The following is a 23,953-nucleotide window of genomic DNA, read 5'->3' as shown; positions in this document are numbered from 1 at the left end:
CCGCCACCAACCCCGCGTTTGTTGATATTAGTTGATACCCCCGCAACTACAGCGTAACCAGCCTAACCCCCACCGACCAAGGGGACGCGCTCCACACCCCGCAAGAGTTTTTAGGAGAAACTGGCGGCAGCGCCCCTGGCGGGCGCTCAAGCTGTCGACGCGGAGAGGGCCGCGGCGGCGCGGCGCAGGGATACGGCAGTGAGCCCACTGCCCCATTCTAGTACACTGTACTGGTACTACTGGTACAGCCGGTACAGCGACAATAAGATGGCGCTCAGATCTACGGAACCATGCTCTGCTCGAATAACGATGTGGATAAACCACTTTATTATTATTATTTTTATAACAGAGACCAGAGAAGGTCTGCAACCTTCCCCTCGAAAAAGAGAAAACCGGTTCCCTCGAAGTGACGCCGCTTTCTCTCTACTCGCGTTGTTTGTGAAGGGGACGCTCGAGCGCTCGAGTAGTACTCCAGTGCCAAGCCAAGCCACAGGCAACTCGGCAGCAGTCGCCGGCCCAGCTGGCTGCTTCGAAGCTGAGCGCCAATTTATCGTAGTTCAACAACTTTCTCGAGGCTGCTTCGCCGCTGATCTACGTTCGATCACCTTCGCCAAAAGATATGTCTCGGCCTGCGACGCAGAGCAGTGCTTCGAAGCCCAAGCGCGGGCCCGGGGAAGCCGGAAAGCTCTACTTGGCTGCGTACAATTTTTTCCAGTGTGCCGGGTGAGTTTCCCCCAGTTATTTCCTTCTCGGACTTGCTACTGTACGTTTCCCATAAAAGGTTTTGAGGGTGTACGCTTGATTTGCGGTCGACGACATTCGTCCAACAAATGCCATGCTTTAATTGCTTTAGTCTTTCTCCCTTCAGAATCGTGTAGTACACTCAAAACCCGCCGTGGTGTTGCGGTGCTAAACTTCACTCGGTGGTCGTATTTCATTTGGGGCGACATGCAAAAACACATGTGTACTTAGATTGAGGTGCACGTTAAAGAATCCCACACGTAGTCAAATTTAATGCGGAGTCGGTTTGGTACGTAAAACCCCCGAGTTCTAAGTAAACGCCAACAGGACAAGTGATAACACGATTTGTTCGTTGCCGAACCGCTTACATCCCTGTATCACCAAGGCTGCTCTTCCGTTCCGTGAAGGCAGCCCGTACGCCTATTATGTAGTGTGAACAACTTGGACTGCATAATCTTCGCAGTGCATATCGAGCAGCATTTCCTTGATTCTCTCCGTTTGCTGTGGATGAATCCCTCGAAAACTGCGTTCAAAAACAGTAGTGCAGGCCGCGGCGACCTTGCACGCTGCAGAATTCCCACACATGCGCGCGCTTGCGCCTGACGTCTTTCGTTTAGTTGAGGAGGAGGAAAACGGGCGCACTTCGCGATTACTTCCTCTAACGGGGCGACGTCGCACCTTGGAAGCCGCCGCGTTTGGTGAAATTGTGGTGCTTGCGCTGCGTTTCGTATTTTCCTGTAGGTCGGATAAAGTGTTCGCCCTCCTCTGTGCTCTCCGATTCTCGAGTTTCTGCGGGCTGCGTTGCTGCTCTCAGATTGGCCGAAACCGGCGTTGCCTCGGTGATAACGTCGCTGCGAAAGAGCGCTTGCTCGTTCGATCGCGTGGATAAGATCCGACGTTCGTAGCGCTCATATCACCGACAGCAAAGGTCGTGAGAAAACACAAAATTAAACATGATCAGTGACTCCAAGGCTTAGTGACAAAAGGCTGAAAGTGCGCGGCTGGGAGTGAATGTGGCTGGAAACTCCGAATTACGCTTGCACGGCTTATCAACATTGAATTATTTAGAATTAAACACAAGCACAGCACGAAACGACAGTTGTAAGCAGCAGTATATAAGCAAACAAGGTGCATTTCTATATTCCCCTCTAGAGCTCCATATAAAATGCAGTACACCCTGCTAGCTTTAGTTAAAGTTTACAATAAGGGTGTGACAATCGCATAAGCCAATTCAGAAGCACTTTAAGACAGTGTCATTTAGCGGCCGGGATAATTGCCTTGTAGAGAAGATGAGAACCACACAGTGCAAAAACTGCAAGTCACGAAACTGACTACTGTGACAGTTATTAACTTGTAAAAACAACCATGAGAAACAGATAAGCAACTTATGCATCTCAATATGATGTTGTCACTTTATTTCTGGCTACAGTAGGGGCCACATTATTTGTTCTGGGAAGCATCCTGGGTTGATTGGCTGGAAGTCCTGCACGCACAAGTTTTCAGGTTTCTTTGGCTAGTTGCCCGTTCTTCTCCATCTACTGATCGCTGCTGTACATTAAGTGATGAGAAATCGTTGAACAGGGGTTGTTGCTGGCATGAACATTTCAACAAGTGGACTTGCCTTTATCAAGGCAGCAACTGCTGTACATTAGCTGGTTAAACATCATTACCATTTAGATTGCCTTCATACAATTTTGCTAACTGAACTCTATTGGATAATTTATTTGAGTAACTTTCTTACTATATTTATCTTTATGTCACTTCCTTACCTGAACCTAAAGTTTCAGTAACAATTGCTCCTGATTTTGTGAATGGCTGTTTGTGGTGGCAGACATCTATGGTGAAAGTAATATTATAACTCTGAGCATAGCTGGTAGCTTCACATTACAGGCTATGAATGGGTGAAAACTGTCATCACGGGTGGCACCAGGATTTTTTTTACCGGAGGGGCACCCATGAAAAGCCAGTTCCTTCAGTGGGGCAGGGAGGCTGAGAACTTAGGCACTGTGTTTTGAATATCTTTCCTCTTGGAGAGGGGGGGGGGGGGGGGGGCTGGTGGAAGGGGGCAGCTGCGCCCCCGCACCCCCCGCCGGCGTCGTCCCTGTCTGCCCTGTTCCTTCTATGGCTACGAAGTAGCAAGGTGTTTGAAAGCATCTTATAATGCTGCATCTATATTTCAAGTGACAGAAGGTAAGGACATTTTTCTTCACAATTCAACAGTTTGTTTCTCTCTCTCCTTCACTAAATGTGTGTCTGCCATTTAGCTTTTTTCAAACATGGACTCCTGTTTTGTAAGACAGACCTATTTAGTAACAACGGGGCTCACTTGCTATTTTAATGGATTGTATCAACTATTTCATTTTAACTTGCTAGTTAAATGGCCATGGCTCAGTCATGTCTTAAGTGCACACTAAACAACCACAAGAGAGTATTTATCTGGATCCCGATATTCAGCACATCACACAGCCCGAGCGTTATTGCACAATCAGGCTAGCTTAACTCTCTTAACTATTGTGCACTTGGACAGAGCCTCCATTGCAGTTTTTATATTTGTGACATGATGCTGAATCTCCTGTGGGCATGGTCATCTCATGCCTGTCTTTCATTTTTGTCTTCTGCCAGATGGAGCTACATTCTGTTCTGCACACTACAGTACCTGATGCACAAGCGGACCTTCAAGGGCCTGTGGCCAGTGGTTGCATGCCCCACTGAAATCTTCCAAACACTGGCACTGCTTGAGGTGAACTGCTTTTGCAGTTGAACAAGTCTGGAGGGGATTTCTTCTGTTTGAGATTAATTGCACCCCAAGGGCCAGCCTGAGACCTTGCAAGCTACTAGGAAGTGGAAAGCTTTGCAATGTTACAAATATATACGACAGGTGCCCCATCATTTCACCATCTGGTTTAGCAATATAGTGGTTGTGCAATGTAGTGGGATGGATTATTAAAATTTGCAGGCTGAATTGGAGTGAGCTGATGCAAAATAGAGGTAATGGAGAATACCAGGAGAGACCAAATATGTCGAGTTTTTCAGTGTAGGGCCTGTTTGTAGTGTAGATACGGAGTCGTAAAGCACCCCCTAACTCCATAGAACAAGAAGCTCATTATGTGGCGGAGGTGAGGGAATGGGCTTCATAAAGGTGATAAAAGTTGGGCGTGCCTTAGTCAGGTACAGATAAAATCAGGTATATGCAAACACAAAGCTTATTTGACATCATATAGTCCATGCCTTGATAATTGTCAGTTTTGGCTGCAGCACTTTTCAACACACGATTTCAAGTTTCATGTTAAACTAATTTTTTTTAGCTTGGTGTAGTATGAACACGCCCTCTCAGCCACCTTTGGTTACAAAGACAACGTTATGGTCACCATGTTTGCCATTGTGAAGCTAAAAGCATGAGTTAATTGAAAGTAGGAATTTGGCTAAGGGGGTTCATAGCTGTGTTGAAGACATACTTGAGTAATCAGTTTGGTTTGCTTGAATTGAGTGAAGTTTTTAATTGTCCCAATTTGAGCCATGCCATGCCAGCTCTTTTAAATGTCAGACATGCTCTTTTAGAATGATGCCAAATTAAAGAGAAAGGAACTGGCCTTAGCACATTTGTTCTTAACAGTACGAGGAAATGCAGTCAAGACTTCTCTTTCTATTGTGCATTGTCTTCCTTTTTCCGGCAGGTGGTCCATTGTCTTGTCGGTCTCGTGTCCAGCAATGCTTTCCTGACGCTCATCCAGATTCTCTCACGACTCATGGTCGTCTGGGGCATTCTCGTGCCTGTGCCTGAGGTGCGTGTGTGTACAGTTGCTCGTGTCAGTCTTTCATGAGAAATGATGATATCCAGATTTCTCACGTCACAGTCTCTCGCACTGCTGCTAAAGTGTGAAGATCATCGCAAAGTTGGCGATTAGCTTGTTCCTAAATGCATTTGGAAAAAATGTGTCTCCGTTTTCCTCCTCTTTGCGAACTATGAGCAGCTGGGTTTAGTTAACAGAGGAACTTGTGTACATAATCGAAGGCGAGCGTCTTAACCACTCGGCTATCCAGGCACGCTGACAGTACATAGCACAGCCTTGTATAGTATCTCATAGCAAAGAGGCAGAAAAGGGAAGTGAGGGCGAGGAGGAGGGAAAGAAGGAGGGAAGAGAGTAATGCATAGCATATCAAGAATGAGAACGAGAGAGAAAATAATTCAGAAAGAAAGAGACAAAAAAGAAATAAAAAATAGGGAGAGGGGAAAAAAGATAGAAAGGGGTAGCAAGCGATAAATAGAGAGAGAGAGAGAGAGAGAGAGACAAATATAGGAAAGAAAGATAGAAAGAGATAGAAAAAAGGGACAGAGAAAAATAGAAATAACAGAAATAAACGGAAAAACAGAGAGAAGAGAGGAAAAGAAAGAGAAAACTAAAGAGAAACAAAGAATGCCGCCCAGCTCTATAGAGAAATAGGTTGGCCAGCGAGCTCGTGCTTTGCTGTGGCGAGCTTTGCGAGACTAAGTGCAAACTTTCCGCATTTTTTCCACTTCGTCGATTTACCTGTTGTCTTGAACGTAATAATACAAGTTCTCTCTGTGCTACTGTTCTGAACCTATTGCTGGTTTCATCACCCTTCAGATCTTGGAGTACCTTTCTGCAAGTGCATTGCGAGAATGTGTATACGATGATATTAGAAGCACTGCTGTTTGCAGCTGGCGCCCCCTGGCATACATCTGTGTTACGTCTTTGTTATGCTAAAATTATTAAGTATTAATCTTGTTATTACACGGTTTTGAACCATTTTATTAATTTAAGCAAATTTATTTTGTTTTCTGTGTGTTGAGGCATGCCAAGTGAGAAGAATAGAGCAGGGCAAGGTTTTTATTTAGTCACAGCCATTTGAAGCAAACAGACAGTGAAGCCAGCAAAAGCGTTGGAGGTCACGTGTGAATTGAAAAACAGAAACAATAATAAGAAAAAGAGAAAGAGATGAAAAAATATATATAAAAAAAGAAGTGGGGGTGTGGGTTGTATGTGGGGGGGGGGGGGGGGGAGTGGGTTATATGCGAGAAAATTTTACAGCTGATTTTGTTTCCACAAACAGATAAGTATATATACTAGTGCCAGGGGAGAGGAAGCCAAGGCAAAGAAACTCTACACGAGGCTTATGCACATGAAATGGCATGGGTGAAACAAGTGTTGACGTTTGCCCTAAAACCAGGCAAGGTATTCAAGTTCATGGTTTGATAACGCACTGGAGGGTATGCTGACACACATATAGCCTAGTTTATTTACCATATGAGTCTTGATAATCATAGTTAGCCGGGTCCTAAGATTTGCCATCACTCTGCATTCGTTTAAACAAGTTGCATAGCTGCAGTAGCGATAGTGAATGCCAATGTGGCTCTGCACAGTATTGTAAACGTCAAGCTTAAACTTTTACAAGCTCAATGTTCGTGTTGCTCAAGTGATTAAGCTACCGTAACAGTTACCCTCCCATACACTTTCTCTGTCATTCCTCTATGTGTGTTAGACTTTTTATTAGTTTAGCCAGTGCCACTCATGGAAATGGTGATGGATATGGAAGCTCATTTTAACAGTTGACATTGTATGTTACGTGAAGTTGGGAGAAGGCGACTGACCGATAAACGTTCGCTTACTACCTTATGGCATTGAAGCTGCCAATGTTGTAGCTCACGCTGTGCAGTGCTGTGGGTGAGAAGAACTGAATGGCTCAATTTATGCTCGTTACTGCCACATGAGGGCAACAGAAAGTGAAGCTAGGGAAAGCAAAGGGACAAGTGCACAGCAGGCACAGTTTCGCAGCTTGATGTAGTTGTGTGCGAAGGGCATTGTGCTTCCCTTTGCTGACAACATTACGAGGTGAATTTTCGGTTTATATTCTTCCCTTGTTTTCTTTGTACCCTTATTGATGCATGCAGTGCAGAGTGAAAGTAATATTGTTTGTATGTCCTTCGTCCATGCTACCCGTAGACACTATGAAATACAAGCAAGACTGTTGCTGATGTGAGAACCCGTTACATGCAGTGCCAGGACCAGTTCGGCATTATGATGCTGTTGGTCGCGTGGTGTCTGGCAGAGATCACACGATACGCGTTCTACGGCACCACGCTGTACAACTCTTGCCCATACCTGCTGTCCTGGTGCAGGTGAGCCCCATTTGACGAGTGTTCAGACTTCTGTGCATATGTGTTGCTTCGTAGATGTCTGTGCTGGTAACAGGTGCAGCTTGGCAGCGTGCAGTCTGAACCTTGTGATAACAGTCACATCCAACATGACAGTACCCCTGTTATGTGCACAGGTCAGCAAACTCACTCACGAGTCAACTCACTCGGACTGACACTTGAATCTGAGTAAGACTGGCTGAATAAAAATTTTTTTGAGTTAGATTGAGCCAGGTTGAGTTAGGTTTTAACGAGTCTTAGCAAGTTTGGCTGAACAGAATATTGGTTAGTCTGATTCTGAGTGAGCCCTGAGAGCAATAATATACACTAGACTCTCAGTAACAGGAAAATCTCTTAAATGCAATTTTAAACAAAACTGCCTCTAGCTTGATTGGTTTCATACTGGATTTCTGCATCCCCGTTCATCTCTGATTAAATGGAACTCCTGATTAACGAAACACATTTTCCTGGTCCCTTCAGATTTTATTTAACGAGACTCTGCTGTAATTTTTGCTTAAGTCTGAGTGAGTGTCATTTACTGTGCTGACCTACGATTATGCGTGGTATTCATTGGTGCATTGGTGGCATATGTTAATTTTGTGTGCGAAAACACTTTAGGTTTACTGTGTTATATCCAACAAATAGTTACATCTATGTTCAATATGCCGAGTTTCAACTAGAGGACGCAGTCTAAATTGGGCCCTGGTAAAGTACGTACATTTCTTACTGCACACCTCTCAACTGCACCAATTTTATCGTAAAATAATTGACTTTTAGAACTTCTTTGCAATTGTTGTTTTGGCACCAGCTATTTTACAATATATTTCATTACAATATATTGCTTCTAAGGTAAAACTGATCTTCTAAAAGTATACATACTATATAGTTCCTGCCAATTTTTTTGTAGTATTATTTGTACATTAGCTGGTTATTGAGACTAACTGGCAGCAGTGATGCTACTACAGAAACATTGTATAACAGCAGTCGATATTGTTACTGCAAATACTTGTAAATGAACAACAGAAACTTTTCTTTGTGTGTCGCAGGTATATAGAAATTAACAACCAAAATGAGGAATGATCCTACTCTTTGACTGTGCTATTTTTTGTACATTCCAAAGTTGACAGGTCTACCTTACTAGCAGCTGTTCTGAATAACTTGCTCCTGGCAGTGTTGCAAGTGGAGCGCAGCTTGAAGCCAGTGACAGCGTGCAGAACAGCATATCGTTGGAATCGTGTTATGCCATTATTCTGATCCAGATGTGGCTTTTGTGCCAGTATCTTTCATTTTTATTTGATTAAACTATTAATGAGTGCAAACAAGCGAGAACAGTTAGTGATGGCCCCTTTCTAGTGTTTTTTTGGAAGCTGCTGTGGTTCTTCAGGACCAAAGTCTCAAACAAAAGCTGTGTGGGGTAGCCAGCACAGCTGCGTGCATTGGAGCCTCGAAGCAGTTGTGCAACCAGGCTGTAGAAATGTGCAGTCATTGTCAGTAGAGGTGGTGTGGCATAGAGGAATGTGACAAGTTAGCTCCGTGGTTCATGAAAGGCTACAGGGAAATCTGCATGGATATCTCGGAAAGCTTCCCAGCTGGTGAAGAATTTGTCCTGGTATGGGATTCAAACCTGGCACCAATAGCTTTCCGGGGCGGTCACTATGCAATCTGAGACTTAACCAGGAGCGTGCAAGGTGAAGGAAGGTTTACGAAAGAGAATAGTTCCCGTCCACGACCCTCGTGATTGTAGAATGCACCCAGATTCTCATACCTTGAAAAATGAGAAATGCAACGCTATTGATCGTTGCCCCAGAAGATTTTAATGGTGAGGAAAAGAGCGACGTCTTCCGATTTGGAGGCGAGAAGAAGCTATAGGTCACACTCCACCTGGAGAGTGTGTATATAAATCTTGGATTTTATGGCACTCACTGCAGTTCTGGTTTCCTACCCGATTCTGATGCTCATGTCGTACTCATACTTGTTGTACTTGTACTGCTTGTATGTATCGTGCTTATCCGTTGTCTATGTGCTATTTTACACCATCGTAAATAACCAATTAGCTCGAATTACCACCCTCGTACTTGTGACCTTCTTGGAGAAAAAATTTGCAGGTCAGAATCGATGAAATATAGCACTAAACTCAAATGTAATGATTCGCTCAAAAAGACTTTGCTGTGGTGAATGAATCGTACCGTATGTAAGTGCAGTGGTAAAAACTTACGTGGCAAACGAAACCCCCAAGACTTGGTTTAAAATTTAAGAACTGGCATTCTCTACAGCTACAAACACATTTTCTTTTTAAATCTTTCCATCGCTCCCTATTACATACTATTTGCATTTCTCACATATTTCTGCTTGGTGCCCTGCAGGTACTCCTTCTTTCTGGTGCTGTATCCAACTGGTGTTTCGGTAAGCATCCCAACTGTTGCAAACCTATTGAGCAAGCATACTTTGGTGGCATTTGCGCACAATTTACTCACGTTGCCAGCATCAATATTATCTATTGTATAGATGTATCAATATAGGAGCTTCAAAGCTCTGTGATGAGGACAGAGAACGCTCACCAAAATGTTACATGGAGGACTCGAATGGGATGACACACACACACCAGGAGATATGCTGCTTAGGTTTAGGGCAGAAGTCAGTGCTGGCTCTAGGACCGCCATATTTCTTTATTAATGGCACTGGCCTTTAGCAATATTGGCTAGTAATTTTGTTTGACTGTAATGCTTATATCCCGTAATAATTTTTCTTTGTAAATCACTGCATCAGTACATATCCCCTCTTATGTAATGCCCTTTTGTGAGGGTGTTTTGGCTTGTTAATAATTCTTTTCAACACCCATCTAGCATTTTGCTTGATTTACTGGTCTGCTTAGAAGCTGAAGCGCTACTCTTCTACCCAGGGTGAGATTGTGACAATGGTGGCGGCCTTGCCGTACATCCGCAAGCGAGGCCTCTTCACGTACCCTCTGCCGAACCAGCTCAACTTCTCCTTTGATTACTACACATTCGTCATCCTTGTCATTGCCTCCTACCTGCCCTGTAAGTTGGTGATGTACTGGAAAGCATGTGTACGAGTGAGGCCTGTCAGAAACAAGATTCAATCTGTAGTGTGACTTTTGCTTGCGTGCAAGTTCTCGTGGCCAAACAAATACGATCGGTACAAAAGACCCCTGGGGGGAAATTAAAGGACTATCTCAAGATCCTGGAAACAGTTGTTCCATGAAGTAGGGACACATGTGGCCATTTTTTCTTCTCAGATACTTCAGTTACAGTGGTGGCATACTGTTGAGTCTCAGCTGCCAAATCATATCTCATGTCAGTGAACATAAACTGTAAGGGCAGGAAATTAAAAGATACGTAGAATGTACACAGTATTGCGAATATTTTTACGTTTCTTTTTCCTAATAAACAAACAGATGTCAGGGTGCTTCAGTAAAGGTGCAGTGCATGGTGATACAACACAAGGTTGTCATCACTTGGCTTTTACTACAAATAGCTGTTGGAGCCAACTGCAGTGAAAATTTTGAACAGTGTAAGAAACTTCGTTCTAGGTAGTGTGGATATAGAGAAACGTTCATGCAAAATTGCATGTATGTTTGTGGAGAGGACACACCATGAAAAGCTTCCAAAACTAGAACAAAAGCTAGGTAAGACGTAGAGCCTGGAAAGTTGAAAACCAACATAGTTCCTGTGCTTACACAGTGCAATGCCCATGGCGTGTTGAGAAAGTCTCGTCTATGGGAGTGCACAGTATGGAAAGGTGCTACTAATACTATGTCACAGACACCTGGTGGCATGGAATTACCAGATTTTTGAGGAATAAGTAATAAGAGGATTTTAAACTTTTTGCTAATTCTCGCAGAAAGGCTGTGCAGCAACCGTGACATTAACTTGTAGCATACTATAGATCTGTGCCTTTAACTATATATTGCACAGGACTACAGTCTGCATCAAAAGTTTGAGGTGCAAGTAAGTTGAACTACAAACCAGCTTATGCTTGCAACCAGTAAATCTATACAACTCTATTGTCTTTGCATTTATTAGTGCAGGATGGAAGCTTGAATGTCACTCCATGTGACCAAGCTGTGAAAAATCTTCAGATTAAGGACCCCGTAAACCTTCGATTCCAAACCATCCTGGTGACTCAGTAGCTGTGGCATTCTGCTGATCATTGCAAGGTTGCGGGTTTGATTCCCGCCCACGAGAGGATAAATTGAGAAATGCTCTCCAGTTTTTTAGATTTAGGTGCAGATGCTTTCAACTGATCTGGAGCCACCCACTACCACACATCCATCACAACCCACTGTGCAGTCTCTAAATGTTGGTGCTTTTGAATTCAGGAATGCAATACTGATGTATAGGATATGTGGGCAAAGCATCTACCTGCTGTAGGCATGTGTACAGATAACCTTTGTCAGGAAGTAAAAGAAGAGCATGCTGCACCAGTTTAAGGAAATGCACTGCCTTTTGCCGGACTCATTAACCATGTGAGGCCAGCTGTGATCTAGGGAAAGGCCCGACTGCAATATCTTTTCATGCGAACATGTAACTAATGTCTAAACTGTGTATTTTATGCACTGCAAGTTACATGCTTGTAACACTTTTTCCCCCATTTCAGTCTTTCCCCAGCTGTTCGGCCACCTGCTGAAGCAAAGGAAACGCTTCCTGTCTCCTTCCGATGACTCCAAGAGAAACTGAGGACAGGAATTTCCAGCGCTTCCTCTGGGTGACTGTTGCATTTGCACAGCTGAAGCACACATGATGCTTCCTACAAAGGAGTTGTTTTGGAGGAGCTATCGAACACAGAACATTCCAGGCAAACATGTTATGGTCTTGTCTGCACAAACTGTTTCAGGCATGCTGTTTTCATGCTGGCAAAGGACCACAAGGTGGTTTCAGATCATTTCATTGGGAACAGCTGTTTGCTCTGGCTGTGTGTTTTTTTCACTGTTTTTAAAATAAATATTGACCGGGAGCGACTCTTCAGAACACCTTTTTGTTATTCTGCATTCAGTGCGACTGAGGAGGTTGCATCAAGTCTGAGAGAACAAGGTTCATAACGCGATGGTTCCAAGAAATCACTAGTCATGTTCTGGCCGATCAGCACATCTCGGATATGACTTATGTGCACTGGCATGGACCGATCACTACAGAGGACTTGGACAGTGATGATGATAGCATTTGCACTTGTGGCAGTCTTGATTACAGGAAGAATCTTCTTCTGCTGGTCTCCATTTCGTGTCTCTGTGAAAATGAAAAGCGGGAACTTAAGTTATTAAACCAGCATTCCACATTGACAGAAACACAGCAATGTTACGAACACTACTATGTAGTCAAAGAGTTTGACGAAAGTTTGTCTGGTCAGGTAACATGATGAGGATGAAGATGCGGTCACTGACCAAGTCAAGGTGAAAACACAGACATTTCGGGACCCATACGGGTTCCTTAGCGTGATCAAGGAAGCCATATGGGTCCCGAAATGTCTGTGTTTTCACCTTGACTTGGTCCGTGACCGCATCTTCATCCTCGTTACCAACACTAGTTCACTAAACAGCCCTTTTAGTATTACATCCTCGCACTACACGGTGGTGTAGTGGTTATGGTGCTCGACTGCTGACCCCAAGGTCTTGGGATCGAATCTCGGCCATGGCAGCCACATTTCGATGGAGGTGAAATGCAGGAGACTTGTGTACTTAGATTTAGGTGCACGTTAAAAAACACGAGATGGTAGAAATTTCCGGAGCCGTGCTCTTCACCTACGTCTCAAAGTGCGCTCCGAGCCGGCCGAGCGACTATGGAAGAGAGTGGCCATGTTGACTTTTTACGCAGCTTGGCCTAGCTTGACTGTTTAGCTCAATGAGCTGTGCAAGCGACACGCATAACATACCTTTGGTTGCCGCGAACAAAGGCATCGCCTTCGAGATTCGTAATGCAAAAATAACGTCTATGACGTAATTAGTTTCAAACTTGTTTTTAGCACTCGCGAAAGTAAGGCCTTCGAGACTGGCGTTTGTTTCTGCCATCAAATTGGCGTGGACTCGTCGTCATCATTATTTCTTGGAGGAGTCTGTGTGGCTCGCGGTTGGATTCATTGGGTTGGTCATGTTGTGTATATATAGTTCTTTCACAGCTACAAATGTTGGTGCCTAAAGAATCGAATACGTTGATTACATTTCAGTGGATAATGCCATTCTCAGCTCTGTGGTTCTATCTGTCTACTAGATAGTGGCCAAGAGTGCCAATGCGTGACGAAGTTTAGGAGTTGATGAAGCAGGGGTCATCTTCTTCAATGATCGCTTTCAGGGGAACTTTCATTTTCGCGAGGCGTTCGAACGTCTAGTACGAGCCACAATGGTACGACACTATGCAAATAGTGCTACATTACAGCTCGGAGACGGTGACGCATCCGGTGACAATCTCGTGAACGTATCGCCAAAAGTGATTGCTTGTCAGGTGTCGGCCATGGTGGCAGTAGATTTATTCAAATGACATGACACTGCAGGTGCTCGAGAAAGTTTTCATGCTGCTTGGGTATGAGCTCAAGACAACGTTGCATGGTTTTTTTCAAGCGTAAGCATTGAAATAAAATTTTGTACCATTAAATATTTTTCTGTTTCTCGGCTCTTGCGTTTCCCAGCTCTCACGTTTATTTCTCATGTTCCCTTCAAAAACGTATCAGCAGAGTTCTACTGCATTACTATTTATTAAATCCTCGAAAACTTATTTTGCAGGCCATTGACAAATCAAGTCAGAAAACACAATCATGTGCGTTTAATGTTAAAGGGCCCCTCACCAGGCCACATAGCAAATTTTAGTTAGACGCTGGAAGTTGTTGTGTGCCGAAAGAAGAGCAGTATGCCGCAAGAATTTTTCAAATCGGTTCATTACGAGCTGAGAAATACAATAATTTGTAGCGGCGCGAAACCATCACGCGAGGAGGCGAATTTCAAACCCTTGCCACTCGCCCCGTGTAGCCTTAGCAAGCCAAATCCCTTCCCTGCCCTCTTCACTTGACACATACGCATGAACACGTCATGCGCAGGCATGGTCACGTCATGCGCAGGCATGGTCACGTGCGCATGACGTGCCCGAGCCAGCCCGAGCACGCGAGCGGCGTTGCACGGCTGCTACCTTTCCTTTTATGTATCGGCCGTGGGCGTTTTGTCGGCGTTCTCTGTGGTGTACTGCCTGTTTCTGCGGGACGGGCATGAAAGTTGAGACATTTGTACGGGCACGAGAGTGGCCGTATCATGAGCCAGTGCCGCATTAACGTTTACTTGGACGCGATAGAATAAATGAGCATAACGAGTGGAGTGCTCGAACGCGCCAGAACATTACTTTCGTTTCCAGGGCTGGCGTCTGCTCGATGCGCTAACCGCGGGGACACGAACGCATGGGAAAGGGAGGCACATTATCCCCGCATCTTGCTGCAATTCACGAAAAAAAAAATGAAAAAGCCGCACACATTCCCTTTGTGTGTCTCATTATTTCTCTCAAGTTTTATTAATCTATTCAACCAACAAATTACACAAACTACACATGTCGTGTCAAATAATTATCGCAGTGTCACCTGCTACTGTTGGCGACGTCAGAGCACAGTTGTCTACGTAGAGGAGCGACGTCACAGCACTACCATCTACGTAGGGCCATTTTCTCATGTACGTCATCCCCTCAGTCTCTAAAGCGCGCGCCCGCGAGAGGAAGGGCAAGCAGCGTTCACCTTGAAATTTGACCCATTTCCGCGGCGCGTAGCGCTGCAAATTTTGGCAGATGTGATCGTGAACGCCCAGTGTATGCATTGCGCTCGTCAAATCAAAATTGTCAAACCTGGTGAGGGGCCCTTTAAGCAGAAAATTATTAGAACAGTAAAAAAAATTTATTAGTGTACAAACATGCGAGCCAACATACAAAATAGTTCCAGCCCTCTAGCATGTTTCATCATTGTGTCAGGCTTTCCACCAACAAGGAACTTGTGAATTCTTATAACACGACAACTAATAGAAATATGTTAGCAAAAATTTAATTGATCTCTTTAATATGATTTGTAGTGCGTGTGCCAAATTTCAGCACTCTATGTCAAGAAACAAGGAAGTTCAGGCACCATCAAGTTGGCTCTCGAGCTACACCTTGCCTACTCTTGCATTCAGATATAATGGTCATTTCACAGTGTGAAAATCGTACCGAATTAGGGTGTGAGATTTGGTGTGTGCTGAACCAATGCATGGGGAGCATGACTAACCGATTGGTATTTGGTTCAGCACTGCTTTCATTATCACATTGGTTATTGTCTCGCAGTGAGAGTGGGTCTAAATGCCACAATGCTATTTACCATCTGTAGGCCTAATTATTTCATTAATTAGGCGCACCTACAAACTTTTCCTCTTTCCCTATGTTCTTGCGGGTTCTGGTGCTAAAGAAGTGCTCTTTGTCCTGTAGCACTTATCATCCCACAGTAATCATACATGGGCACAAACGAAGGTGCTGTCATTTGCAAAGTGCTGAGTGTGAGCTGGTGTAAACAGCCTGCGAGTGCTTTTCCATGCAGCTTAGCGCAGCAGCCTGCATGGATAACTAAAGGTTTGTTTCGATAATGATTAAGCTCCAGTAAAGCACGCTTAAAAGTACCCATGTGATGAGTACCCATGTGAATAATTCCCCCTCACCTTAAGCACCCACTCGTACTCTCCGAACTTGGAGTCGAACGTTCCTTTCTGTAGGCTCTTGAGCCGCAGTGTGAACCGGGGCCCTATTTCCTGGATGCTCACTTTCTCTGCATTCCTGAACTCGTACCTGCATCCGCAAATGCACACAACAGATTCAAACGAGGCACTTAAGGTAGCCACGCGGAGTGCTTCCTTTACGGTCTACAGCAGACTAACCTGTGGTGCCGGAAGAAGATGTAGTCTCTCTGGTTGTGAAAGGTGACGACCCGACGCCCTTGGAACTGGGGGTCATAGTGGAACAGTGATGCGAGCATTCGTGCGACGGAGTGGCCCAGCCTTGTGTTGAAGTTGTTCAGAATCACTTCCGGACGGTGTGCACTGTAGGCAGCACGACCCTGTGTTAACAAACCCGTGTGAGCTGACCACCCAAAAAATGCCAAGCCTGCGCCGCACACGCAGCACTGTCACAGTGAAAGCTGGAGGAGCGGCCTTTCTAGAGCCCGTTGTAAACTCTCCTGGGGCGACTACTACAAGTACAGCAGCAAGGTGCCGACTGCGCCATAAATCATCATAATTTTGGAAAGTAGGGAAATACACACTATGCCATTATTCATGATTCTGCAGAGAACTGATGTACCCACTACACATCTGTAAGGCATTATGTGCACTTTGTTGATGCTGTGGCTCATGACGAAGAATTATGGCTGAGCCATTTGTAAAGGGTGGGAATCTTTAAACCACCCACTTGTTGCGCAATTTGCAATGCGTGGTGCCTGGTTGTTATTTTACTCTCCTGCCACGTTATATTACATCTGTTAACGTGATTCCTTGGCCGACATGAAGCCTGTATAGGGTTCTGCTGCAATGGAGTTCCAAGCCCCGTCATGGTGACTCTGTGGTAGAATACTCGACTGCCACGCAGAGGGCCTGGGTTCGAATCACACTTGATCCTGAGTACTTTTTTTCTCGTTGTGTGTGGTAGTGGTTACAGACACCGGCGGCAGCGGACAACTACGGCACCAAAATTGGCGGTTGTTGTGATCTCATAACAGCTTTCAGTGTAAAAAGGCTGCCATTCGCCGCGAGAAATAGTTTCAGTGAGGCTGCATTCTTGCTAAGGAATTTTGAGGAATGCAGTAGACTTCCCTTAAAACGAACTCGAAAGGGCTGTAAAAACTGGCTTTATCGTATCAAAAGTTAAGCTTATTGGAAGGGGCCCCAGAAGTGAAGCGACAGCATGCCAGGCGTGTCCAAATATCTATCACTTAAAAACAGTACATGAAATAGGTTTACAATGGGAAGGTAATTAAAAAAGGAGTATTTATTTGGCTCCACATGATTGAATATGGCAAGATGAAGCATTTCTGCCGAATTTCATCCAAATCTGCACTGCCTCTTTGCTCCTGTTGCAGAAACCAATGTACCATCACAAATGAAGACAACTTTGTGTTCATTTATAACAAACAGTAAACAGCTTCAGCACATGCAACAAACAGTAAACAGTTCCAGCACATGCAACTATGACAGCATCTCTTCAGGACTGAAGCTAGCTGTCGTGTAGCTGCCAGAACTTTGAATTCTCGACATTCAATGTCTGTACAGCCATACAGCGCATTCTGTATGCTTGATCAAAATTTAGGTCACTGACCTTGATGTCCTTGCAAAACTTTATGTTGCTTATCCTGAAGTATGCAGTTGGCCCATCGGGTAAGTGTGTCAGGAGGAGTCCATCTGGGAGGGCAGGAGAATTTTAAATTCTAAGCAAACTAACACGAAAACTTGTGACAGCTCAGTGACATTATGAAGCCAAGTTGTTCTTGAGGCATAACTGTAAAATCTGTCCCAAGACCTTCCACTACAATAAAGATCACCTATTACATACGGAAAGCTTATACGATTTGATTGTTGTTCTTCATAGACAGTTACGAAGGAACACTACAAAGACATACCAAGACAGACTTCTCAATGTTTCTGCAAGAACAACTAGCTCAGCCTTAGCGACACAGACGTGGTGATGCACATGGGGGGGATTTGGTCTAGCAACTTATTTTGCAAGCAGCATTTGGAAGCACACATATGAATGACGAAGAGCGTTGAAAGACTTCACTGTGTGCACAATTGCCTTAGATAACAGCTTAAGTAATAATTAGTAGAGCTGTGCGAATAGCAAAATTTTGGGTGCGAAGCGAATTCGAATAATAAAGATTGAGTGCGAATCGAATCGAATAATTTCGAATAATTTTCGAATATTTCTCAACCATTTTTCGAATAATTCGAAGTGAAATTACAGAAAAAGTTGCAGAGAATCCCTAAGTATGTTCTTGTGAGATAGCAACATGAAAGTGTTTCTTTTCGCTAGGTTGATGAAGCGCTGGTGGGGTCATATTTCATAGTTGTCTTTCTTACCAAGAATGAGGCAATGTAGAGGCCGAATTGTATTTATGTACATGATTTGGTGCAACCAAAGTGTTGCCGACAACACTTTACACGTGATAGGCAGAGATGCCATTTCCTCAGCCTCTCCTTCTCTTCAACTTCTGTGGAAGCCCAACTGATGTGGCAGACAAGGGTGTGCGCCCTTCAAGTCCGGAGTTCCAAATCTGCCTCGTAGATGTCAATATATAAGAACATCTGAAATTTAGGATGCTAAAAAGCTTAGGCGTCCGATTTTTCGGACTTCCTGCCCAAATTTCAGGTCCAAAACAGCATTAATTGAGCCCCCAACTCTGCCACATCTTTCATCTCCATATTAGAACCAGCGTTTTCTTGAGTAATACATTTGCGACCGCAGCGGAGCTTGAAAGGCAGCTTTGCCGCAATACGGGGGTGTGATGAGGTGAAGCATATTGAAAATCTAGGGACCACTTCCAAACGGACGTTGACTGTCTCTTGCCTCAGTTCGACCGTAACGGAGCTTAAAAGGCAGCTTTGCCGCAATACGGGGGTGTGATGAGGTGAAGCATATTGAAAATCTAGGGACCACTTCCAATTAGACGTTGACTGTCTCTTGCCTCAGTTCGACCGTAACGGAGCTTAAAAGGCAGCTTTGCCGCAATACGGGGGTGTGATGAGGTGAAGCATATTGAAAATCTAGGGACCATTTTCAACCGGACTTTGTCTCTTGGCTAAGTTCGACCGTAACGGAGCTTGAAAGGCAGCTTTGCCGCAATACGATAGTGTAATGAGGTGAAGCATATTGAAAATCTGAAGGGGTCACTTTCAACCGGATGTTGACTGCATTTGTCTTTGGGAAGTTCGAATAGTTCGAATAGTAAAATTTCAGTGCGAATCGAATCGAATAGCAAACACTATTCGAAAAATATTCGAAATTTCGAATATTCGCACACCCCTAATAATTAGTTTTTGCAAGTGAGCTTCTTTTTATCAAGTGCCAAGGGCAGCGAGGGCAAGGGGTTGGGCACTGTTAGGCTATGGTGGCCCATCATTCAGGACCCTGCACATGCCTATGGCGGCAAGAGGCACTGTCTTGAAACTTGTGAATCTTTTTAAACAGTTTCTGTGTTGTCGGCGTCTTGACACTGCATGCTCATGGATAGTTGGCAAATAATTTATCAATAAAGAAATGCACTGAATTTGAAAGGGTGCCAGAAGTGGCATAACAGTTCTTAATTGCAACTCTGATCAGCAACAATAAAAGAATTCCAAAAACTACCAACATTATTGCTGAGTGCAAGCCAGTGCTCGGAGCTATGCATTTAATTGGCTTCAGTTTATTTCATGGAAGGTTTTAACTACCTCCAAAGGCAATTGTTTCTTACCTGAAGTACGGAATACATAGGAAACAGAGGTGCAGAAAAGACAACAACAAATTATTTTAGATAATGTGGTCAAAATATTGTTCTGAAACGCTAGTGTATCAGGCATTAGTTTATTTAGGCTTGTTGGCTGATTTCTACTACCATATGTTCTCAAGGAAAAAAAAAAGAGAGAGAAAGAAGAGAAATGAGGCCAATCAAACATGCTGTTACAATGCAGCCTAGCAGAAGTGGTAACACTTTTATGCACAAAATCTGCAGATGACTCATTGCAATGCAACTCACTGGGATGCCTGCGGTCTTCATTGATCACGGCAATATCCGAGTATCCGCGTGCAATGGCGTGCTCGACAGTCTTCTTGATCCGCGAACGATTGCGCCACCGGAAATCAGCATTGGGTATGCTCTGCTTGAGTTCGCGGCAGAACTTGATGGTTCGCTGCAACAGGCACCGCAGAAACACAAGACAAGGATACTGTAGGTTACACAATACTGGTTCGCTCACGTTTATGCAGACTGAAACTAAAAGAATTTTGCTCAAAATTGGTGTTTTGATATAAAGCAGTAACAGCAGGTGTCACATTGTGTTAAGCCTCTGCTGGCACCAGGAGTCACAGGCTGTAGTTAAAAGAGGCAAGCTGGTATAACAGCTGAGTGTCGGCAAGGGGTGAATAAGCAGCAAATGCTGCAGTTTTGGAATGTATGCTTTAAAGAAACATGCTCATGGCCTAGTTGGTACACACTATAAAAAATATAAAACATAATTAGGAGACACACGAAGCAGGGAACAAAGAAACACTTATGTTTTCTCCTGCATGCTTTCTGTGTCTCATTTTGATTGTAACTGAGGCAACCCTTCAAAGGGATATTGCACAAAAATATTTTTAAAAAATACGACGAAAGCATCGAAATTCGACTGGGAAGATGTGACTGTTCCTATTGTAGATGGCTAAGGCTCGCTCCCAAAGCTCAGGCGTGTGGTATGGATTAGATGTACTTATAGGTGACTGTGCACACCCCTCTACCACATGGTATAGTGTGCCCTGTGCTCCACAAAATTGGCACTGTGGGGAGGACATGAAGGGGGTAAAGCCTTAGCCAGCCACACCCTCGAAGACCAGCGCCCGCTGGTAGCGAGGGCTGTTGACACGGCGAAAGCCTATGGTTTCCTGGAATGGGGAGACCACCCCAAAGATGATGCCTGAATGAAATCAAAATAAAGATGTTTATTCTCTCTCTCTGTCTCCTACTGCGGACACTGAAACAGCAAAACTAGTTGACCCCCCGAGGTAGTGAGAGGTTGTCACGCAAGTCGCCCCAAATTCGATCCTTCAGCCACGAAACTAATGCAACTACTTGACCTCCCCTGCAAACTCACTGTGTGTGGGTTGTCACTTGTGGTAATAAGCAGCTTGGGGACATACTCCTTTCGGAAGTAGGCAGCCATTTCGTCCATTGCTTCATCCAGCTGAACCTGCAAGCGGCAAACAGTAGTGACTCGACGTTTTCTACAATAATAGAGGGTTAATGTAGAAAGCAAAGGCTCTACGGATACGCACCTCTTCGTCGTCTGCCTGTACCATGGTGTCATCTGGTTCCCTGGTGTTTTCAATGGTACGCGGTGTCTGCTTTGGAGGTGCCTGAAAAAAAAATAGGATCAAGAATAGAGTGTATCGATTTATGTATGGGTTTTGGCAGCTTAAACGCAAAAGAAAACGCGAAAAAAAAAGCAAACAACGCACTTACATTTTCACCAAGGGCTTCAGCTTCCTTTCGACGTTTTTTCTGCGCTTGCCGCTTGAGCTGTTCGGGTTTGGAAAATTGATTCAGAATTTACTCCTTCCTTAACGCTCATATGGTTGACAGATAATATTCATAATGCGTCACACTACCAAATCCACCTTTTAAGTTAAGTCGAACCGAGAAGAGGTCAGTTTCACGTTGAAATGCGCAAAGTATAACAGTTACTGAAGGACGAAGAACAAAGAACAAGTGCACGTACGCGTCGCTCTTTCTTCGTCGTTCATTAGTCTGCTACACTGAGCAAATTTCAACATGAACGTGCACCAACTAGTCCGATTCATTGCTTTACTAAAGGATGTCGTCGTTCGAAGAACAACCTGCAGTTATATTCACGCTTCAATTGGAAATACAATCGACAGGAAAACGAGTAATTCATATAGCATAAAGTTAAACAAATGTGGAATCCGAATAAACGTTGTTTAGGTTAGTAGGCGAGTCGTTTTCAAATGGGTACAGCACTAAGGTGACAACATACTTCAGAGGTGGAATGTCTACGATTATTTACTTTCGCATTGACCACAAAACGTCGGAGACTATTAGAGTGATAGACACAAGCCTTAACCGCTAATGTCGTGCATTGGTAATCTATAACGCTGGCTATTAAGACAGTCTTGGAAAGGAAACGCAAAAATACAAACCGAAGCAAAACTCCACTTCCAAACGTTTCATTCAATCGGCGATCGACTGGCCACGTGGGTTATATAATGGCGACAGTTCGGTCAGCGATAGCTGACGCGAGAAAAAGGTGACCAGTGCTTACCTTTTGCTTTGCTCGTTTAAGCTTCAGGTACTCTTCGAGCCTCCTTTTCTTGTTTTTGATCTGAGAAATATTTCGTTTGTGCACATGAGCGTCGTCGACGTTTTCAACCTCCATGTTGACTTTTTCTTTTCTAACGTTGCCACTTGAACAGTTCTGAAATCCGCTCAGTGTGATGATTAAAGTTTACTTAACCTAATACACGCAAACGCGCACACTATAACTCACGTATGTGCAAAATATTAACGTTGTTAATGTTGTTTGTTATAAAGTTGCTATAAATTTTACAACAAAGAGAATTAAAACCCAACTTAACTGCAGCGCCCTCTGGCATCACTAAAGGCGGGAACGCGGAAAAGAAGCGGAAAACGTTTGAGTGCGCGGGAACTACAACTTCTAGCTGCGGCTGGCGTTCCAGTATCTTCGAAGAAAAGGTCAAAAACGAGTACCGACGTGAGTCAAGGGTTCTACTTCGAGTGCTGGACGTCGTTAAACAGGTAACTACACAACGCTGTACGACAGTTTTCGCGTACGTTAATAGGTCGCAGAGCGTGCAGCTGCGTGCCGAAGTTCCCAGGCGTACGTAGCTTCTATATTTGCCCAAGAGAAAGAAGTGGGAGATGGGGGCTGCGGAAGATGTGCGAAAGACGCACTGCAGGAGGCACACAACTAAGTGAGCCCTTGTTGCGATCAAAATGTTCCCATAGCTCATTCTAGAAATATATCTCTAAAACGAAATGCCACTTTTTGGAGTTGCCTTGGGCTTGCACCCGACTGCAAAGCATGTTAGAAGTGGCATTTTTGCTATTATTCAATAGTTTTTTGTTTTTCTCCTGTAAATATGTTTTTTCAAAAACATTTATTGCAGAGTTTCCATTTAGGCGTGTTGGTACAACATCGTCGACGAAAATAGTGCTGGATAAGCAGGGACACGAGGAGATAGCACCTGTGTTGCATATCCCCTTCCAGCACTAAGCACTATTTTCGTGGACGACATTTATTGCATGACGACGGTGTGCCTTGAAGACGCGGACAGAGAAGGGCCGGGACACACACAGCGCAAAGCGTCTTCAAAGCACATCCACATTGTCATCATGCAGAACCAACGGAGTGCATCTTTACGAAATTGCGTCTGGTATTGTTTTTACACATAATTAAATTTGGAAGTAAACAGCTAATGTCGCATTAAAGGCTTGCTTCATGTTTTGCAGAAGACACTGTTTTGCTGGGCTTCACATGTACATAATTGCTTTCTCTTCAGAGTTGCTGCAGACGCTTGCCTTTGTTGGGCTCTCTCCTTCTTCCTCCTCCTTGGTGCCCAGGCATACAATTGAAATATTGTTCAGACTTCGTTCGGTACGTATATCTACAAAACTGCAGCATTTCTTTTTTAGTGCAAGCTGTTTGATTATAAGACCAGACGAAAAATCACTTTCTTCAAAGAAATGCACTAGCTTAAATTTAAGATGCGTAGTTTTCAAGCACACTAGGACGTGCATACAGAATGCAAGACACCAAGGCCAGCCCAGGATCACCATTGCACTTACCTGTCACTGTTTCCTCCCTGAAGCTTCATCAAATGCAATAGAAGCTATTCAGTGGACCAACACATTTTTATTTGTTACGGCAGGTTTTGTACGTGTAAAGAGTTGGTATGATTTTATAATTTGATTATACAGTTGAACCCCTCAACAACAAAAGCCCACAAAAACGAAATTCTCGCGACAACGAAGAAATCTGACGTCCCTGGAGAAGGTCCGTAGAGTTCAATGTATTTGCCCCCTCTTGACAGCCAAGAGATTTTAAAAAGCACTCCTGCAATAACAGCAGTTTCAGGTAGTGATCCGCAACATTTTTATCAACCCATGAGCTAGTTGGGAACCCAGAAGTTCGAAAATGCCGAAGACGGAAGCGGGTGTTTCTTCTGCAAGCAGCGATGACCTGCAGCCACTGGCTGAAGCATGGGACGCGCTTTGCCATGTCGATGGAGCGATACAAGACGCTGTTGAACTGCACGACTTCTCGTGTGCTGACACCGACCTGATCGTGCACGAAGAGTT

At 44.2% G+C, this 23,953-nt stretch overlaps 2 protein-coding genes across 2 annotated transcripts; one reads left to right on the top strand and one right to left on the bottom strand.

The window, feature by feature from the left end:
- The first annotated feature begins 471 nt into the window (after positions 1–471).
- LOC119404666 (very-long-chain (3R)-3-hydroxyacyl-CoA dehydratase 2) lies at positions 472–11,883 on the top strand. Its single transcript, XM_037671264.2, has 7 exons — positions 472–723; positions 3,364–3,481; positions 4,416–4,523; positions 6,759–6,880; positions 9,259–9,298; positions 9,795–9,933; positions 11,513–11,883. The coding sequence occupies exons 1-7, from the start codon at positions 620–622 to the stop codon at positions 11,590–11,592; spliced, it is 711 nt and encodes a 236-aa protein (XP_037527192.1). The 5' UTR covers positions 472–619; the 3' UTR covers positions 11,593–11,883.
- LOC119404665 (ribosome production factor 1) lies at positions 11,872–22,044 on the bottom strand. Its single transcript, XM_037671263.2, has 9 exons — positions 21,897–22,044; positions 21,080–21,136; positions 20,893–20,973; positions 20,712–20,807; positions 19,619–19,772; positions 17,206–17,288; positions 15,774–15,952; positions 15,558–15,684; positions 11,872–12,138 (listed from the first exon to the last, which is right to left on the bottom strand). Exons 1-9 carry the CDS (start codon positions 22,008–22,010, stop codon positions 12,097–12,099), a joined length of 933 nt encoding a protein of 310 aa, XP_037527191.1. The 5' UTR covers positions 22,011–22,044; the 3' UTR covers positions 11,872–12,096.
- Positions 22,045–23,953: the final 1,909 nt, after the last annotated feature.

Source organism: Rhipicephalus sanguineus, chromosome 9 (assembly GCF_013339695.2).
Source record: "Rhipicephalus sanguineus isolate Rsan-2018 chromosome 9, BIME_Rsan_1.4, whole genome shotgun sequence".
NCBI lineage: Eukaryota > Metazoa > Arthropoda > Arachnida > Ixodida > Ixodidae > Rhipicephalus > Rhipicephalus sanguineus.
This window is presented reverse-complemented; position numbering and strand designations above follow the sequence as displayed.

What these genes read in the sequence shown, in the direction of transcription:
- LOC119404666 (XM_037671264.2), top strand. Translation starts at nt 620, where the DNA reads ATGTCTCGGCCTGCGACGCAGAGCAGTGCTTCGAAGCCCAAGCGCGGG. An exon ending in AATTTTTTCCAGTGTGCCGG is followed by an intron (nt 724 to 3,363) that starts GTGAGTTTCCCC and finishes GTCTTCTGCCAG; the next exon opens with ATGGAGCTACATTCTGTTCT. An exon ending in AAACACTGGCACTGCTTGAG is followed by an intron (nt 3,482 to 4,415) that starts GTGAACTGCTTT and finishes TTTTTCCGGCAG; the next exon opens with GTGGTCCATTGTCTTGTCGG.
- LOC119404665 (XM_037671263.2), bottom strand. Translation starts at nt 22,010, where the DNA reads ATGGAGGTTGAAAACGTCGACGACGCTCATGTGCACAAACGAAATATT. An exon ending in AGTTTTGCAAGGACATCAAG is followed by an intron (nt 15,953 to 17,205) that starts GTCAGTGACCTA and finishes TTGTTAACACAG; the next exon opens with GGTCGTGCTGCCTACAGTGC. An exon ending in ATCTTCTTCCGGCACCACAG is followed by an intron (nt 15,685 to 15,773) that starts GTTAGTCTGCTG and finishes TTGCGGATGCAG; the next exon opens with GTACGAGTTCAGGAATGCAG.